Consider the following 20,681-nt stretch of genomic DNA (forward strand, 5'->3'; position numbering starts at 1 on the left):
GCTTACTTCCTGCCATTGAGGTCCATTGTTGTGTTGTTGCTTTGTCAGAATCAGCTGTACAAAGACTTCCAACCCCGGGTCCAGCCAGAATTCCCCCTCTCTTTCAGGGATGCAGGCTGGTTTAAGTAGTGCAGGTAAGATGTCACGCATGCTAAGCTCTTATGATTTTGTAGCCCCTGCTTTGGCATGCAGCTGTAATGACTTCAATGAGGCCCATGAGGTTGGCCTCTTGGAGTATGAGCTCCCTGATTGAGGTCATAATTGCCTGTCCAATCAGGGAGCCTCACCTGTAATAAATAATGAAGTGTCAGGTCCACTGACACTCCTGATTCTGACTTTGTATCTGAAGCACTCTAGGAGTGGAATAGAGTTTGCAAATGAAGGGAATCTGGTGAAGGGACATCGGCCTCTTAGGAGTGGCTGCTGAAATAACTCCTCAATGTGCTTTGTGCTGGCTGCATATGACAATCATTTAAATGATTAGGCATGACAACATTTACATGTTGCCTGTATCAGAAGCAACGGGCACAGTATAATTGCATTAATAATCCCCTAGCCCAATTTCAGGGGTTCTCAAACTTCAAGGCTTAAAGGTTTGCACTGTGTACCTTTTACATGCACTCTGCTCACAGCACAGCCCAAACCTCTGACTTCTACTGTGAGAAATACACCACTAACTACAAGTTCCTCTTCAGGTCACACACCTGATATGGAAATATATCACCGTTCCTTCAGTGTCACTGGGTCAATATCCAGGAAATCCCTCCCTAACAGCACTGTGGGTGCACCTACACCATAAGGATTATAGAAATTCAAGGAGGCAGCTCAAAACCACCTTCTCAAGGACTACTGGGGATGGGCAAAAAATACTGCTCGAGCTAGTGACGACCACATCCTGTGAATGAACAAAACAGAAAGTAAGTGGATTCACTTTGATGCGAAGATTGGAACTGTGGAGGAGGAAAGTAATTAAGATGTCACTGAAAGCAGGTCCATAGGTACAAAAACAATCAGAAGGATGAATGGAACATTGTCTTAAGGGGATTGGAATTCAGGAATTAGGAAGTGATGTTTCAGTTGTGCAGAGCCTTTGGCCAGGAAACATCTGAAGTTTTGCTTTCATTCTGGGCACCAAACCGCAAGTAAGATCAGTTAGCTTTGGGTTGGAGGCAGCGCACTTTCACTTGAGTGATACCAAAGCTTAAAGGGTTAAATTATGAGAAAAGGTTGCATGAACTTGGGCCTGAATTTTCACAAAGCCGGAAGGGCTCCATACGTTAGACAAAATGGTGCTGGAGCCTGAAGTCCAGGAGTCACATCCCAGGACTGCATCCACCATTTTCACTGGATGTGGGGAGAGGGTGTTTTTCATCCATCCACGGTTCACAGAAGCAACTTCACATTTAAAAGTGCAGCAGTGTTCAAACAGGATCATTTTTGAGCACCCAGGCTTCCGAATTTGCAGGCTTTAGACATTTGCGGAAAAGATCTAAACTTGCCAGAGTTATTTGGAGAGGTCATGGTACCCCGTGGGATTGTTAACAGCAGACATGAATATGCACAAAAAGTGGATAAGGTCCGTGGAACTGTCAATCATTTAAAACCCCACCCTATAAATTTTGAAAAAAAGAAACAGCCAGCTTGCTGTTGAAAAAATCAGTGTTGGCAATTTCAACAGATGTTGTTGACATAAGCCTGAGTGCCATCATTATATTACTACTTTTGTTTGATTGCTTCCACAACCTATCATTATCACTGTGGTGGGCCTGTAAGTTCATCGTTTAACCAACACTCATTAAGAGAATAATGTCTTTGATGCGGGGCTATGAATACAAATGTTTGTTTTATAAGGGATTAAGTACTTTGAAGGATTTAAATGTATTAAATAACATTTAGCAGCGAGAATGTTTATAAAATATAGTGAAGTCTGTAGTAGGTACTTAGAACTTCATTTTATTTAATTTCAGCATGGCAGTTGAAGCCCACTCACAGTGGATACTAGATGGAGGATGTAAGAACAAAGAGCACGAGTACTTGCATTGGCACTAAGTCATGAGTTGGAATGAGTGGGGCAGGGGGAGCATTTCTTGCTAGAACTAAATTCTGTCAAATTCTGGTAGGATCGCCCCCACGATTACCGAGTTAAAAACAGAATCATTGGGACACCTCCCCCATCATCTGTCCCATCTCCATTAATATTGGAAATGGGCACATTTGAGATGGGTCAGTTTATTTTCCAGATTCTTGCATTTTAACCTCTGACATAACTCCATCCACCTGTTTTTGGTTAAGTCCAATATTGGCCTAGATTTCTGTCTGCATGTCAGGTGTGCAAAGTCAGGAGACTTCCTGGCATCATGAACCCGACTTTGGATGACGTCTTACCAAATGTCAGATTTACATTTTGTGGTGCCCCTCACCACACCTTCATCCTGCCACGCCGCATCCATGCCACTCATGCCCCTCTGTCCACCTCTGTGGCCCTTTATAGCCCCTATGCCAACCTATGTTGTCTACCCACACCCCCTTGGCCCTTTAATAGCCCTTATGTAAACATAGTGCCAACCCATGCCCATGACCCATCACCCTGTGCCCTTATACCTCAAAAGAAAACTCATCCAGCACCCACCATGGGCACCTAAGGGTCCATTTTGGCACAAATAAAATAATGTTCCAAGTGACTATTGCAGACTTCATTCACAAAGACTCATTCATAAAAACCCAATTTACTATATTCACATTCCTTCAACTACATTATCCTTACAATAGCAAAGATTTAATTCAATTGTTTAATCCCTTATTAAAAAAAACAAGCATTGGAATTCATAGTCCCACTTCAAAGAGTCCATACCACATTGTGCTGTCAATCAAACTGTGAAATTGTAGGCACTCTACTGTGATAATGGACAACATAAGTCATGCAGCAGCTATCCATTAATGGAAACCCAAAGGCTTATGTCATAGGCAGAGTGAAATAGTAAGCAATCATTACTTTTAAGATTCCAGGCAGTTTTTTTCAAAGAGTTGAAGGGTAGGAGTTTTAAATGCCTTCACGGCTTGACAGCTCCTCTTGACATTTCATCTTGACACTTTTGACAGTTCTTTCTGACAGTTATCTTCACAGTTCCAATAAGTTTATATACTTTTTATGCACGTTTATGCCAACTATTAGAAATTCAAAAGGGCATGTGACCTCCCCCATGGGTGAACTGGGACCATATCCAAAGGGGTACCTTACCTCTTCAAAAGGATACCCTGGCTATCCAAACAAATCAACAACGTTCAGGTCTGCTCCTACCAGGTCTAACCTCTGCATATTGGGTTTCAGATTCCTCTCTCACCAAAGTCACGGGAGTGGAAGCAGCTGCTGATTTCAATAACAGCTGCACAGCTGCATCTCTGAAACTTGCATGAATCCTGACCAGGGCCCATTCCTGTTGCGGTGAAAATGGTCAGTGCCGTGTTCAGGGGTGGAACTATTGTATTTGGATTTCTGCCATTTTCACCATGATGGAAAGGCTCTCTGTTCTCCATCCTGGTGAAAATCCAAGCCATTGTCTTTCAGAGAGATGGTTTGCTTATGTCCAACAGGATTTTGAGAACAATATATGCAAATGAATATACAAGTGCTCTGCTTGAAAGAATTATCTACTGCCTAGCATCTAATTGTGTAAAATGCAACAAAAGTTGCTAATTTCCAGAAATATTCTGAAACAAGGATGCTTTTTGTTATCAGTCATTTGATTACATATATATCATCGAATCATGGAATCAAAGGGGGCGATTCTCCCCAAAGTGCTGAATTGGCGGGAAAACTGTTCTAGATCGTGACAATTCTGACAGTTCAGCTTCTCACCTGAATCTCCGCACTCTGTGCACTGAAGAGTCCCAGTCGTGAATCTCATTAAAAACCCAGGGGGGTGGGGCCTATTCGCGCCGGAGTCTGACAGTTCTGGAGCTCAGCGCATGCGCAGTGGCCTCAAACTGTCAAACTCCCGTTTGCTGGCCAGCCCAGGACTCCCACAGTGCTGCCCCTCCAGCCGCACCCCCCCGCCCCCCCCATGGCCCGATCGCGCCCCCACAGCAATCCCCGGGCCAGCCCTGATCCCCCCTCCCCGGCAGATCACCCCCCCCCCCCCCTCCCAGCCTGCCCCAATCGCTGCCCTCCCTCCATCCCAGGCCGATCCCAATGCAGAGTGGCAGTGGGACCCCCAACCCCCACCAATCACCCCTAAGCCTGGCCCACAGTAGGCCCCGCCCCCTTGGCACTGCCCCATGCCCTGTGCCCCCTGGGCAAGGGCACTTTGTTCCTTGGGCAGTGCCGGGGGCACAGGCTGGCACTGCCAGGATGCCCATGCCCAGGGGGCACCACACCCCCACCGCCCGACCCCCTGAGGGGCCCCGATTGCCCCCCTCTTCATTCCGGCGGGGTCTCTCGCTAGTTCTCCGAACGTGGGAAGCTACTTTAAACCTCGCCGGAATGAAGTACTCCTGGTGGGGTGGGAAAGGTCCCACCCACTGAAAGGTCCCGATAATTAACTAATTTACGTATTTAAAATAGGTTTTTAAAAGATTTAAATGACTTACCTGCCTTCTTGCCGGTTTCCAGCATGGTCTGACCGGCGACTGTTCGCCGGCTCTGGAAGATGCGCATCCACAAATCCCCATTCAGGGCCGCAGATGTGCGTCTCCCGGCCGGACCACCAGAAAAGTGGCGGGCGTGGATGGGAGAATCATGGCCATAGAATCCCGACAGTGCAGGAGGGGGCCATTCGGGCCCATCGAGCCTGCACCAACAACAATCCCACGCAGACCCTATCCTCATAACCCCACGTATTTACCTGCTAATCCCCCTGACACTAAGGGTCAATTTAGCATGGCCAATCAACCTAACCCGCACATCTTTGGACAGTGAGAAGAAACCAGAGCACTCGGAGGAAACCCACGCAGACACTGGGAGGATGTACAAATTCTACCCAAGGCCAAAATTGAACTCGGGTCCCGGCATGTGAGGCAGCAGTGCTAACCACTGTGCCACCGTGCCGACCCCATTCCGATAATTTCCTGGGTAAATTAGTGCTAATCAATTCATAACCACATTAACAAGCATTGCATTTATGAATTTGTTAAAATGACACAGTGAGGAAGTTATCAGGAGTGGCTTAATCAACTTACCAACAACTGTGAGGTTCACTTGAACTTGTTTGCTTCCTATCTTGTTTTCTGCAACTAAATTGTAACAGCCACAGTCTTCATGCTTTGTTGAAGAGATGATTAGTTTACTGCTGCAGTCTGTATTCTCGATTTTTATGTGATCAGTTTCTTTAATCTGAAATGAGAACAAAATACTGGATGGATTTTGAAGTGTACAAAATATTGGCCAAGTGAAGTGAGTTCACTACTTTAATCTTCATTTTGGACAGAATTCCAGAGACAATCACAAAGCGTCCACACCACGAGGGTGACTGTTTGAGCACAGGATGCTTCACCTGTTGCTAATGCATATCATAGGATCATAGAATCCTACAGTGTAGAAGGAGGCCATTCAGCCCATCGAGTCTGCACTGACTACAATCCCACCCAGGCCCTATCTCCACAACCCCATGCATTTACCCTAGCTAGTCCCCCTGACACTAAGGGGCAATTTAGCATGGTCAATCAACCTAACCCGCACATCGTTGGCCTATGAGAGGAAACCCACACAGACATGGGGAGAACATGCAAACTCCACACAGACAGTGACCCAAGCCGGGAATCGAACCCGGCTCCTTGGTGCTGTGAGACAGCAGTGCTAACCACTGTGCCACCATGCCAACCATGATGTCGGGCAACACAATCATGGTTTTTGAAAGTGTGTTGCAGGAAGGCCAAAGCTGTGAGCAGCAACATATCCTTGTTGTGAGAGGTGTCTGAAACCCAACATACACAGGCCCATTCATAAAATTGAAAACTACTATTAAATTAGTTGACAGGATTCTTTGATCGTGTCAGTGGCTACCCCGCTCTAAGTGAGAACGGAGAATTTGGCTTTCCAGCCGAAACTCCATTCACTTTTAGCGGCCGCAAATAATTCCCAGCCGCAAATAAGGATGAAGATTGACAGCGGATAATTCAATTGAAAGGATTGATGATGCAGTCAGTTAAACTGTTGTTTTTACCTCTGGTGTCTGGGTTTCATATTCTATTCAACCTGATGATTATTGTAAGTGAACTGCATGAAATGAGTTTATACTTTCTTAACCTTAAGAAGTGTTGCTAAGAATTAATATAATAAACCAAGAGGTTTTTATCATGTAACACAACAGAAGCTCATCTTTACAAGTCTAACTATATCAACAAAAATAATTTAATACAGATTATCAACTGCAGTCCAAAGCAAAATTTAAATTGATTTTTGTTTTAGATGATAAGATAAACTTGGCACTGACATTATAATGGTGCGTTCATTAATTTATTATAGAAGGCTGTATTGTGTGATCTAAAAAAACTGTATCAGAAGAAATAGTTTGTGGATCAGATACTTCACCCAATATGGGCCAGAGTACTCCCATCCCACCCACCACTAGAATTTTAGCAGGCGGGTTGCGGACATTATGAAACCCCATTGGGCGGGAATTTCTGGCTTTTAGACCAACGCGGCCGGAGAATTCTGCCCATGAGCTGTGGAGGATAAGGGCAATTGCAGACTCCTTTTCTCAATGGCAAACCATCTCCACTGACCTCTTACCCTTGCCTGCTCATTCTTCATCTCAAAGCCAAATATGAGAGTGATTTCATCACTAAGATCAAGACCGTTTGGGTGATCACCTGCAGTCGCTATCTTCTCTTCTACCTGTTGCTTCTTATTTCAATGTTGACCCCAGATTATTTTACAAATTCTTTCCATATGCCCCAACTCTGACAAGGCTTAAGTCTTCCTTGAAACCAATTTCCTGCTTCCTTGCCCTTGCCCCATTTAACTCTTTGCCCAAGTGTTTGCTGGTAACACAAATCGTTCCTTTGTTTGTACCTCTGGGTGCTCCAGTTTCATCCCACAGTCTGAAAGATGTGCTGGTTAGGTGCATTGGCCATGCTAAATTCTCCCTCAGTGTATCCAAACAGGTGCCGGAGTGTGGCGACTAGGGGGTTTTCACAGTAACTTCATTGCAGTGTTAATGTAAGCCTATTGTGACATAACAAATAAACTTAAAAACTAAACTTAAAATTAGTGCCTTGGGTACTCCAAGACACTAATATAAGTTATTGCTGTTATTAGGGACATGCTGTAGTAGGTTACAATAAAGATGTTGTGCTGAGGATCATTGAAAACCAGTAACGTGAGTTCCATACTTAGAGAAAACAAGTGATGGTGTAGAAGCAATCATAATGATCAGAGAGGCCAAGCTGATGTGGAATTATCAGTTCTGCAAACATGGTGGTAGACCAAGGTGATTACAATGTGTTTCCCAAGTCCAACTCAGTCTAAACATAAACAATGAACATTTTTTCCTTTAGTGTCATGGGCGGGATTTTATGGCCTCGCTCATCCTGAAACCGTAAAATCCTGCCTGAGGTCAATGGGCCTTTCCATGTTCCGCCCCTTGCCCGCTCTGATTCCCATGGTGGGTGGGGCGGTAAAATTCCGGCTATAGTTTTCAGCTGGGTCCTCATGACTTGTGATTGCATCATGTGTATTCACTCTTACCAGGGGAAGAGGTCACACCCGTTTCTCAGAGATACCCAAGCAGCAGCAGGTTAGCAAGTTAAAAAGCTAAAACTAATATTACATCTTCCTAATATCTGGGGTCAATCAACTTGACACAAATGGATCTTAATCTACCAGTTAAGGACAACATGTTAAGGATAAAGATAGCATCTGCTGCAGGAAACTTTTAATTTATGAACACCTGGCAAATTTTTAATTCCTTTGGAGAGTTTTTACCCAAAGATACAAAGCTTCTTGAACGCTCTTCTATAGAGATGGTATTCCAAAGATGTCCTATATTGATCATTTGGATGCCATTTTGGGACAGTTCACTTCTGCTTTACATTATTCTGACTGACTTTGTTATTTCCCCCCGATCTGACAAATTATAGTCTCTTCTTGGGAAATATTGAGGAAGTGATGGCCAAACAGTGATTTCCTTTGGTTGGGAGGCCTGTTATTTAGGCATCTCATTGATAAAAGCTGTATTTTTCTAAATGCAGAATGGATTTACTAATTTTATCAAGTGATCCATGTAGCTTCTGCACTTCCACATTCAGCATAATCATTAACAATATCATCATACTTGTTATTATGTGATTTCTGTTTGTGTGCAAAAGTATAATGTGTACAGAACTTTGCAAACAGCACACTTTGCATCCTGCATTTTTTCTGCAAAGCAAAAGACAGTTGTGCTATAACAGTAAAAAAAAAGAAAAAAATATTACTGGTTAAGTATCGAAACGAACATGAGTCGGCCATTTAGCCCATCAAACCTGCTCTGCCATTCAGTTAAATCTTGGTTGATCATCGGCCTCAATGCTATTTTCCTGCACCATCTCCACATCTCTTGACATCATTAGTCTCCACAAATCTATCAATTGCTGTCTTGAAAATGCTCAATGATTGAGCCATCTTCTAGGCTAGAGGATTCCAAAAATTCACCACCTACTGAATAAAGTCATTTCTTCTCATCTCAGTCTTAAATGGCCTGCCCCTTATCCTGAGATTATGTCCCCTGGTTTTACACCCACCAAAGTTGGTGGCGTTTCTTTTGAGCTAAGATTTCTCCAATTTTACATATTGTATTAGAATAGTCAACAATGTGCACTATTTTTTTCCTTCTAGAGTAAACTTAGCAGTTAAGCTAAAAAATATTAGCACCATTCCTAACCTTTATCATCACCATTTACATTTCCTTTGTCTTTTTGTCTATGCCTTTCCTATCGATTAAACTCTCCCCCCCCCCCACCACCCTTACAGTTTAATCGTGTCCTATTTTCCTTGTCTTTAGTTCTGATGAAGAGTCATCCTGACTTGAAAAGTTGGCTCTATTCTCTCTCCACAGATGCTGTCGTACCTACCGAGACTTTCCAGCATTTCCTGTTTTTGTTTCAGATCCCAGCATCCAGCAAATGTAAGTACTAAATGGAGGAATTAAACATTACCTGCTTTCTAAACTTTAGCCAAGTGTAGCTGAGCGGTTGTGTTCCAGCGAGCTTACAGAATAGTTCCGCAGATTCTCCAGCTCGGACTTTCATGCTTCCAGGACACTGAAGTATCTGTGGTGGAATAGCTGCTGAAAATGAACGTCATATTGAAAGGTGAGGAGAAGTTGGTTGCTTGCTATCTCGTATTTCATGATCATATATATGGGAAAATATTGTGTGTGTTAATCTCACTGGACAAGGTGATTAAAAACACCTGCGATTATATTTTGGTCCTTAATTCATGGTTTTAAGCAGTAATAACTGAACTGTGGTTCCAGCTTCCAGCTGGATGATTTATCCACTGAAAATAAAAATGCGATTCCCAAAAATATTATTTACAATTATTATGAAATGGTTTCAGAGCAGCTGTGTCCAAAACTCTGAGCAACAGAGCCCGGAAACGTTTAGTGATTATATCTGGCAGTTGTTCCAGATTAGAATGTCTGATCTCTTTATTAAACAATAAGATCTCATTGTATTTAAAGTGGGGAAACCAGGATCCCAGTCTTTACTGGCTTGTTAATGTGGAGATGTAGAAGTTGTCTTTGAATATTTTACTGACATTGGTGGTTATTGTAGTTGTTTCTTTAAATTTAACAAAATAAAATGCAGCATTTGCTTTTTTTTGTCAAAATATGATTCTGACATCCTGTGACATTACAAGTGACAAAATAAACAATCTTATTTAGGAGCTGCTTTATGTGCTGCCAAGGCAATGTTATATATCAAGTTTTTTATGCAAGTCTGCATACCTCGTATTGGAAATAGATAGTAAAATATGATTTAGCAAACATAAATCATAAAAACATAATAATAGAATATATTTAACAGCCTCTTAATATATTATTCACTACACTTACATTGTGATACTATATTCATTCATAATTGTCACAAGGGTGGCACGGTGGCACAGTGGTTAGCATTGCTGCCTCACTGCTCCAGGGACCTGGAGTTCGATTCCCAACTTGGGTCACTGTCTGTGTGGAGTTTGCACATTCTCCCTGTGTCTGCGTGGTTTCCTCCGGGTGCTCCGGTTTCCTCCCACAGTCCAAAGACGTGCGGGTTAGGTGCATTGGCCATGCTAAATTTCCCCTTGGTGTCCTGGGATGCCTAGCTTAGCGGGGTAAATATGTGGGGTTATGGGGATAGGGCCTGGGTGGGATTGTTGTCAGTGCAGACTCGATGGGCTGAATGGCCTCCTTCTGCACTGTAGCGTTCCTATGTTTCTCTCATGCCCTGATGATTGCTCTTTCAAACCTTTGCTCAGCAGAGTTGTAGGTTTTTGATTTTCTCCGCTAGATTGTGAATAGTTGATGTTTCATATACCTAGTCTCTTTTAGTACACTAGGATTTTGAGTGAGATTATATTTTGACAATCTTACTCTTTGACAGAGTAATTGGATTAACAATACTACCTATGGTCATAAGCAGGAGGACATGAGTTCAATTCCAACTGTAGCAGTTCAATAAATTGAATGCAATTTTTAAGAAATCTGGAAATTAAAAAGCTGGTACCATGAAAAGTAACAATGAAGTAGGTGGATCCGATATTTCATAATTTTCCCACCTAGTTTGACCTATATGTGACTCCAGTCCCACACAAATGTGGGACTCCCACATTCCCTCTGAAGTGACCAACTTAACCACCCATTTGTAAAAGAATTGCCTCAAGAAGATCCACCAACACTTATTCAAGGGCGACACGGATTGCTAATAAATCCCAGCCTTGTCAGTGATGCCGGTATTCCAAGAATTGAAAAAAGATATGAAAACATGTGCCGAAAAAAAGTAAAAGAAACCTTCAAAGAGCTAAGCTATGCCTTGGCTTTCACATTCCTCCTACAAACTCTGAGTCACATCTGAAAAACATTGATTTCATTGAACCTCACCAGCTCTGACAAAGCTGGCGGTAGCACAGTGGTTAGCACTGTGGCTTCACAGCTCCAGGGATCTGGGTTCGATTCCCAGCTTGGGTCACCGTCTGTGCGGAATTTGCACATTCTGCCCATGTCTGCGTGGGTTTCCTCCGGGTGCTCCGGTTTCCTCCCACAGTCCAAAGATGTGCGGGTTAGGTACATTGGCCACGCTAAATTCTCCCTCAGCGTAACCAACATGCTAAAATTGCCCCTTAGTGTCCTGGGATGCGTAGGTTAGAGGGATTAGCGGGTAAATGTGTAGGGATATGGGGGTAGGGCCTGGGTGGGATTGTGGTCGGTGCAGACTCGATGGGCCAAATGGCCTCTTTCTGCACTGTAGGTTTTCTAAAGCGTTAATCTCCAAACTTTCAACTTCTCTTTTTGATATGACTGATATGCTGCACGTTTCCAATTTTAGCTCAAATTTCCAGTCGTTGCAGTTTGTTGATCCTATTTGTTTAATTTCAGTGAACTGTTCCTTTCATTGTAGTTTTCATTAAATTCATTAACTATAAAAAAACTTAATTATTACATGACTGACCCACATACCTGCATTAAAACATCTTAATTTAGTCTCACTAGGCTTACTTTTGAACTTCCTGGCTTAATTCCCTTAAGTTCAAAAGCTCATGCGAGATTTTATAAACAAATACCCCAGAGGGTCCCGGCTGACTGTACGAGCATTTTCTTGTCGATCTGATAACTAAAGTAGGAAATAGTTGGTGAAACTTAAGTTTCTTGTTTGATCAGTTGTAAATTATTCGCCAGCTGCGATACGTTAAAGTCAATTTTCCACAACAAATGCAAACACGTGAAAAGAAAGAAACTAGTTCTGTATTAGGGGCTCCTGTTATTGGAGCTCCTTTAATTATAGGGTTGAAGGCCCTAGCAAGGGCAGGGAAATGTTAGCAAAAATTTTGGAATGACACAAGTTGCAAAAAGCTAGATTCCACTGTCTTGAGAATGAACAAAACATTGCGTGCCAGCTTGCAAAAAAAAAGAAAATTAAATTTACTTTCTTGTCAAGAAATATCTTACCTGGTTTGGGAGGAGTTTTGGGAGTCGGTTTCTTTTTTATGGTGGCTTCAACTGAAAGAAATTAAAAAGTATAAACTGAATACAAGGCATCTTAAAATAAATGGAGTGACAGTCCAGCATTCGGATGCTAATCCAATGCAATGTAATTGTCCCGGACTAATATCATTCCTCACTCTGTGATCAAAAGACCAATTATAAACAATTAGAGAGGTGTTTGGGCTCTATTACTATTACATTTAAATTATTCAATTTTCCCTCCCACACCTAGTGGTGCATTAAGGCAGACTTTGGTCTGTGTATAGCTAGTGAATCCTGGAACAGGTCGTTTAATCTGTCACCAGGGGCTTATAACTTGAGGGACGCCACTCCCCATCAAGCATGGATGACCAGGAGTCTCTTTACCTCTCACCGCCAACACTTGATTTGTTTGGAAGGATTTACAGGTTGACACACAGCCGGTTTGACCGCATTGAGAAAGAACCTTCCCAGTCATCAGATCCTGGGGTGGGATTCGAACCCGGAGCTACTGGCTCAGAGACAGGGATGCTAGCCACCCACTGCACCACGAGGCTTTCTTACACAGTTACACAATACAGGGACATTATTAAGGTAGACTTGCCATCCAAAAGATCAGTGTCAAAGATCTTGTGGGCAGCATGGTGGTACAGTGGTTAGCACTGCTGCCTCACAGCGCCAGGGAGCCAGGTTTGATTCTGTACTTGGGTAACTGTGTGGAGTTTACACATTCTCCCTGTGACTGCGTGGGTTTCCTCCCACAGTCCAAAGATGTGCAGGTTAGGTAGATTGGCCATGCTAAATTCTCCCTCAGAGTCCAAAGATGTGCAAGTTAGGTGGATTAGTCTTTTGCGGGATTATGGGATAAGGTGAAGGTGAAGGGGTGAAGATGGGATGCTCTTTTGGAGAGTCAGTGGACTGGATGACCTCTTTCTGCACAGGGATTCTATAGATTCTATGGCCTTGTAGAATTATATTTGAAGCATGGTTCTAACTTCTAGGCGACCATCTTCTTGTTTATGTGATGAAAACTGTTCCATCCAAATTAATATAGATGAAAAGCAAGTGAGCACAGAGCACACAAGGAAGATTTTAAATAGTGCCCTTTTCAGAATTCAGTCACTGACTAAGATAACATAGCATAGCCATCATCAAATTCTCCCTTCAGGTGATCAACTCAAAAGGGGGTTCATTAGGATTTTAAGGACTTTGATTGTTTCTGTAACTTTTGTATTAATTTATTAAGTTACAGATCAGCCATGGTCTCATCGAATGGGGGAAAAGACTTGAAGGGCTAAGTAGCCAACCTCTGTTCTTATATTCCAGTCCTCTTGAACTGGAAACATCTCACACAGATTAAATTATCTCAAAATATTGCGTAAAGCATTATCAATTTTAATGTCCAACACTTTTCGATTGATTATTCCTAAATGAAAGAACATTAGGTGCTTCCTGAACATGTCCAAAGGCTCTATTGCCCACCAGAAATCACCATTTGGAATGAGCATCAATGACCTGGGTGAGTGCTCAGGTGAGGGGATGCACACACTGCATCCTGAGTTTATGATGAGAGACTTGTCCCCACAGACACACAGCTGCAGGGTGAGAATCGCACAAGGTTGGATATTGGAGTGCCAGGGCGATGCCTGTGCCAGTGGCTGGGATGGGCTGAGCTTTGTCAGCTTGAGGTTTTGCAGTGCCTGCACTTATTGCTGAGCTTAGCAGATGCACTCTGAAAGTTGAAAATGAGGTTGACTGACAGCAGTGCACATGAACTCTGAGTATGGGGCTGATGGCATGAAAACCCTGCTGAGAGACAGACAACACATGGAGTTGCATGATATGTGACCCTTCTCCATGTGTGAACACATCTCTCCTCGTACACTGCACCCTCAACTATCGAGAATATAGAGTTAGGTTACAGATAGGAGAACACCTCTGCCTCAGTCTTACACAGCCAAGAATAAACATGACATGACCATGCAAAGCCTGGGAATGAGGTTCCTTCCACAAGCACGCTTAACATTAAGATTAAGACAGCACTGATGTCCAGAATGATGTGGAAAAAGGCACGCACATTGTGGTGATATGGAAACATACTACATAGACGAAAGGCACATGATAGTGACATCTGCGATAAGTGAGGGGGGCGGGGTGGGGGGAGGTGGGTGGGGGGGCATGAAATCGCACTTGATCGACAGCAACGCAGTTCAACATAAAAAGCAGGCAGACACAAGAGGAGATATGAAAGGGGTGCCAATCCATTTACATTTGTGAACATTATACACATGTCATGAACACCCATCCCACTGATGGGCTCCGAAATCTTTTTAACGTTCCTAACTCTACCGCTACGTTATGGTGTTTCCCCGACTTCCACAGTGGGGGTGGAGGCGGCCTTCTGACTGCTACACCCTGTTGTCTGTGATTATCTTGGACAGTCAAGACCTGGATGGCTGCGGCCTGCTTTAGATATCCTGCAGTGGGGCAGATGTACCCGCCTCAGCCTGTGGAGCTAGAGGCAATGGGGTCACAGTAAAGAGGCTATTTGAATCAGCTGGACAGCCCTGAAGTCACCAGTTTGGATGAGTCCAGATTGTCCAGCTAGTGATCCTCCTCCCCATGTGTGCCTGAGTGCCCCTGGCTGACACCTTGAGGAGAAGGGGCAGCTGGAATGCAATCAAGTTGGCCCGCCCCCTGTTGCATAGCTACTGAAGGGTGTAAGCAATGTCTCCAATGATGGAGTGCTGCTGCTGCTGCATCGGGGCAGCGCTGATGTCCTGCACTAAGGTTGTTACGGGAGATGCCAACCTGCCAGTGTTGATTTCAGTGCATTGGCATGCCAGCGCGATGACCCCAGACTGAAGGTGCATGGACTCCTCCATTGGATGTTGCAATGTGAGGAGTGGAGCTGACATCACTTCCTGATATTCCCTTCACTGCTGCTGCAGTCCGAGCAACTGATTTAGTACTGAATCCAGAGGCTTATCATCTACCTCGGACTCAAAGAACAAAGAAAATTACAGCACAGGAACAGGCCCTTCGGTACTCCAAGCCTGCACAGACCATGTTGCCCGACTGAACTAAAACCCCCTACCCTTCTGGGGACCGTATCCCTCTATTCCCATCCTATTCACGTATTTGTCAAGACGCCCCTTAAAAGTCACTATTGTATTTGCTTCCATTACCTCCCCCGGCAGCGAGTTCCAGGCACCCACGACCCTCTGTGTAAAAAACTTACCTCGTACATCTCCTTTAAACCTTGCCCCTCGCACTTTAAACCCATGCCCCCTTGTAATTGACTCTTCCACCCTAGGAAAAAACTTCTGACTATCCACTCTGTCCATGCCCCTCATAATCTTGTAGACTTCTATCGGGTTATCAACAGAATCATGGCCTCCAGCAGTCCTCCAAATGCTGGTAACCTCTGATGTCCCTGGTGCAATGACTTCATTGAGGCCCATGAGGTTGTGTTCTTGGAGTATGAGCTCCCTCATTGAGGTTATAATTGCCTGCCCAATCAGGGAGCCTCATCTGTATATAAATATGGGTCTGTCAGGTCCACTGACTTTGTACCAGAAGCACTTCAGGAGTAGAATAGAGTTTTGTAAAATAAAGGGACACTGGTCTCTGAGGAGTTAATTCACCTGCCTCCTCCTGTTGTGGACCAGGTTGTGCCCATTAAATTGTGATCCGGAGATTGCTCCAGAACTAGGCCTCACTGTGGTGTGTCTCTGTGCTGGTGGGAGGCTGAGGATGAGCACTGTGATGGGTCTTCAAAGCTGCTGCCCTCAGGTTCCTCGCCTGAGGTGTCCTCGGGGCTGGAGTTCAGGGCCTGGCTGGTTGAGGGCCTTGGCGCTTGGCAGAGGTGCCTATTCATAGAATCCGTACAGTGCAGAAGGAGGCCATTCAGCCCATCAAGTCTGCACCGACTCTCTGACAGAGCATTTTACCCAGGTCTACTCCCCCACCCTATCCCTACAACCCTGTGCATTTGCCATGGCCAATCCACCTAACCTGCACATCTTTGAACTACGAAAGAGGAGGGATAATCCTTGCATTGGAACCGAATATAAACAGGACAGTGTGCTTGCTGTAGTATTGACTGAGGGATGAGCTGATGCAGGATCCTCATGTAGGTGTTTGCTGCTGACCTCACTGTCGCCACAGGTAAGGTCCACGTCCTCTCTGGCCAGCTCAATGGCACAATTTTCAAAGAATGTGAGAACCCTGAGTTTGGCCACTCCACCCCTGGTCTGTGGCCTCTCCCTTTTTATTGTGTGGGAGTCTGCCCTGCATAAAGACAGATAGAGCGAGCGTGAGCAAAATACATGCCATGGTTGATGATAGGGATGCCTGGCCTGCGTGGGTGGTGAGTGGAACCATGGACAGGGTGAGGACATGCTCTCTGGAGGAGATAAGGCCAGATGGAGATGTGAAGGTGTGTGTGAGAGTGAGTGGTGATGTCCCTTGAGCTGGTACTGAGTGAGATCCAGGTGTGATGGGTTTGAGAGTTAGAATGATGAGATGGTTCATTTACCCTGGTGGGTGTGGATGAAATCATTCATCCTCTTTCTGCATTGGCTGGCTGACCTCTGGGCAGTGTTGGCACTGAGCACTGATGCCACTGCCTCCCAAGCTGGAGTGGTGACGTTGACGGAACTCCTGCAGCCACCATGGGGATAGAGGACATGGCAACATGCCTCCACAGCATCTAGCAGGCTTCGGACAGTGGCATCGCCAAGCCTGGGGGCTCCTTCCCTTTTGGGGCCATTTGTGGTGCATGCAGCAGTCCTGGGCTGCAGAGACTGAGAAAGCTGTGCTCCAATGCTGTTTGCATATGGCTCACAGAGAGAGGAAGCAGTGAGCCGATGGCAGGGTGGGTGACTCAGAGGCTGCCTGGCAACGATCCAGCATGCATCATTAATGAGATGGAAAGTGGACGATACAGCAGGAAAACATGCCACTGCGGCATTGGGGACACCATTTTTCATGTCCATTCCCGCATTGAGTGCGGTACAGGGAGAATCTCACCCAAAGTCTTGTCTCCACAGTGAGGCCATTCTCTAGTGCGGGGCAGCACAGCTGGCATTTCAAGTTACAGAAACGAAGAGACCTAGAATCCAAAAACTGGGCATCGATGGACAGTAGCAAAACTGTCTATCACCACAGCCGGCAACACAGGCCCCTGAACTGAAGGCACAGGTATTAATGGTGGGGGGTGCAAAATATTCTGTAATTCCTTGCCAATCACAAGTACAAGGTTGAGAGGGATATGGATCACACACAGACAAATGGGACAAGTGCAGTTTAGGAGACCTGGTCGGCATGGACGGGTTGGGCCAAAAGGCCTGTTTCCGTGCTGTATATCTCGATAACTCTCTTTCAGTTCAAAGAGAATGCTCACCAGCATCTCTTAATGTTTTCCACATTCAGAAAACAAAAGATAGAAAAGGTTAGCTGACATGCCATGTGGTAGAGGGGAATATTTCTGATCAAAGTTTGTAGGTGTGATTAGCGCCTCAGCAGCCCATTCCTCACATGAAGTTCCGAAGGACTGTCAAATGTCATGGCCAGCATTTTCTGACCCCATCGTGCTGGGAAACACTGCCGGCAATGCGATGGACCAGCCAAAAGTCCATTGACTCTTGCAAGATTGGACGATCTCAGCATTGGGCAGTGCCAGAAAACAAATTATAGAATCCCTACAGTGCAGAAGGAGGCCATTCGGCCCATCGGGTCTGCACCAACTGTCTGACTACAATCCCACCTGGCCCTATCCCTGTAACCCCTCATATTTGCCCTGCTAATCCCCCTAAGCTACACATTTTAGGACACTAAGGGGCAATTTAGCATGGCCAATCCACCTAACCTGCAGATCTTTGGAGTGTGGGAGGAAACCAGAGCACCCGAAGGAAACCCACACAGACACGGGGAGAACGTGCAAACTCCATACAGACAGTCACCCAAAGCCGGAATTGAACCTGGATCCCTGGCGCTGTGAGACAGCAGTACTAACCATCGTGCGGTCGTGCTATCCCATATGAGTTCCATTTCCTGGTGAGCTGAAATAAATATAGCTCCAGTACTCTCTTTCAGAAACTTACAGCACAGAAGGAGGCAATCTGTCCCATTGTGCTTAGCCTCATCTCACTTTTTACCCGTAACCCTGTAAATTCCTCAGCCGCAAGTTACTTTCTGAACTCCATTTAAAAATTATTAATGAAACCAAATTCCACCTTCCACCTTGTCAGGCAGAGCATTCTGTACTATCGACAATTCTCACTGGGGCAGTACGGTGGCATAGTGGTTAGCACTGCTGCCTCACAGCGCCAGGGACCCGGGTTCAATTCCCGGCTTGGGTCACTGTGTGTGTGGAGTTTGCATGTTCTCCCCGTGTCTACATAAATACATAGAACAGTACAGCACAGAACGGGCCCTTCGGCCCACAATGTTGTGCCGAGCTTTATCTGAAACCAAGATCAAGCTATCCCACTCCCTATCATCCTGGTGTGCTCCATGTGCCTATCCAATAACCGCTTAAATGTTCCTAAAGTGTCTGACTCCACTATCACTGCAGGCAGTCCATTCCACACCCCAACCACTCTCTGCGTAAAGAACCTACCTCTGATATCCTTCCTATATCTCCCACCATGAACCCTATAGTTATGCCCCCTTGTAATAGCTCCATCCACCCGAGGAAATAGTCTTTGAACGTTCACTCTATCTATCCCCTTCATCATTTTATAAACCTCTATTAAGTCTCCCCTCAGCCTCCTCCGCTCCAGAGAGAACAGCCCTAGCTCTCTCAACCTTTCCTCATAAGACCTACCCTCCAAACCAGGCAGCATCCTGGTAAATCTCCTCTGCACTCTTTCCAGCGCTTCCACATCCTTCTTATAGTGAGGTGACCAGAACTGCACACAATATTCCAAATGTGGTCTCACCAAGGTCCTGTACAGTTGCAGCATAACCCCATGGCTCTTAAACTCCAACCCCCTGTTAATAAAAGCTAACTAAAAGCCTTCTTCACAGCTCTATCCACTTGAGTGGCAACCTTTAGAGATCTGTGGATATGGACCCCAAGATCTCTCTGTTCCTCCACAGTCTTCAGAACCCTACCTTTGACCCTGTAATCCACATTTAAATTAGTCCTACCAAAATGATTCACCTCACATTTATCAGGGTTAAACTCCATTTGCCATTTTTCAGCCCAGCTTTGCATCCTATCTATGTCTCTTTGCAGCCTACAACAGCCCTCCACCTCATCCACTACTCCACCAATCTTGGTGTCATCAGCAAATTTATTGATCCACCTTCAGCCCCCTCCTCTAAGTCATTAATAAAAATCACAAAGAGCAGAGGACCAAGCACTGATCCCTGTGGCACTCCGCTAGCAACCTGCCTCCAGTCCGAAAATTTTCCATCCACCACCACCCTCTGTCTTCGATCAGATAGCCAGTTACCTATCCAATCGGCCAACTTTTCCTCTATCCCACACCTCCTTACTTTCATCATAAGCCGACCATGGGGGACCTTATCAAACACCTTACTAAAATCCATGTATATGACATCAACTGCCCTACCTTCATCAACACACTTAGTTACCTCCTCAAAAAATTCAATCAAATTTGTGAGGCACGGCTTGCCCTTCACGAATCTGTGCTGACTATCCTGGATTAATCCGCATCTTTCTAAATGGTCGTAAATCCCATCCCTAAGGACCTTTTCCATCAATTTACCAACCACCGAAGTAAGACTAACCGGTCTATAATTACCAGGGTCATTTCTATTCCCTTTCTTAAACAGAGGAACAACATTCGCCACTCTCCAGTCCTCTGGCACCATCCCCGTGGACAGTGAAGACCCAAAGATCAAAGCCAAAGGCTCTGCAATCTCATCCCTTGCCTCCCAAAGAATCCTAGGATATATTTCATCAGGCCCAGGGGACTTATCGACCTTCAGTTTATTCAAAACTGCCAGTACATCCTCCCTCCGAACATCTATTTCCTCCAGCCTATTAGCCTGTAACACCTTCTCTTCCTCAAAAACATGGCCCCTCTCCTTGGTGAACACTGAAGAAAAGTATTCATTCATCACCTCGCCTATCTCTACTGACTCCATACACAAGTTCCCACTACTGTCCTTGACCGGCCCTAACCTCACCCTGGTCAAAAGCCCACGTGTCTGCGTGGGTTTTTTCTGGGTGCTCCGGTTTCCTCCCACACTCCAAAGATGTGCAGGTTCAGTGGATTACCCCTTAATGCCAGGGGGACTAGCAGGGTAAATATGGGGGGTTACGGGGATAGGGGCTGGGTGGGATTGTGATTGTTGCAGACTCGATGGGCCAAATGACCTCCTTCTGCACTGTAAGGATTCTATGATAAATAAAGTTCCCCTCATCTTGATCTTTTGCCAATCAGTTAAAATCTATTACCTCTACCTTTGATCCACTAACCAGCTGAAATTGCTTGAAAAGCTTCACTGGATTACTGCCTAACCTTATCTGGTTTCAAGGAATACAATCCTAACTTTTCC

At 45.0% G+C, this 20,681-nt stretch overlaps 1 protein-coding gene across 2 annotated transcripts in view; it reads right to left on the minus strand.

The window, feature by feature from the left end:
• Positions 1 to 20,681, minus strand: part of mylkb (myosin light chain kinase b) — a 341,548-nt gene that overhangs the window by 66,547 nt on the left and 254,320 nt on the right. The window contains exons 19-21 of one of the 2 annotated variants that reach the window (XM_078228351.1): positions 12,129 to 12,179; positions 9,133 to 9,260; positions 5,176 to 5,329 (exon numbers count right to left, since the gene is read on the minus strand). In XM_078228351.1, the coding sequence (XP_078084477.1) occupies positions 5,176 to 5,329; positions 9,133 to 9,260; positions 12,129 to 12,179 (333 nt within the window). Of the gene's footprint in view, positions 1 to 5,175; positions 5,330 to 9,132; positions 9,264 to 12,128; positions 12,180 to 20,681 lie in introns of both variants that reach the window. The other variant, XM_078228350.1, reaches the window with a different exon arrangement.

The sequence above is a fragment of the Mustelus asterias genome, chromosome 14 (genome assembly GCF_964213995.1).
Source record: "Mustelus asterias chromosome 14, sMusAst1.hap1.1, whole genome shotgun sequence".
In the NCBI taxonomy this organism is placed as follows: domain Eukaryota; kingdom Metazoa; phylum Chordata; class Chondrichthyes; order Carcharhiniformes; family Triakidae; genus Mustelus; species Mustelus asterias.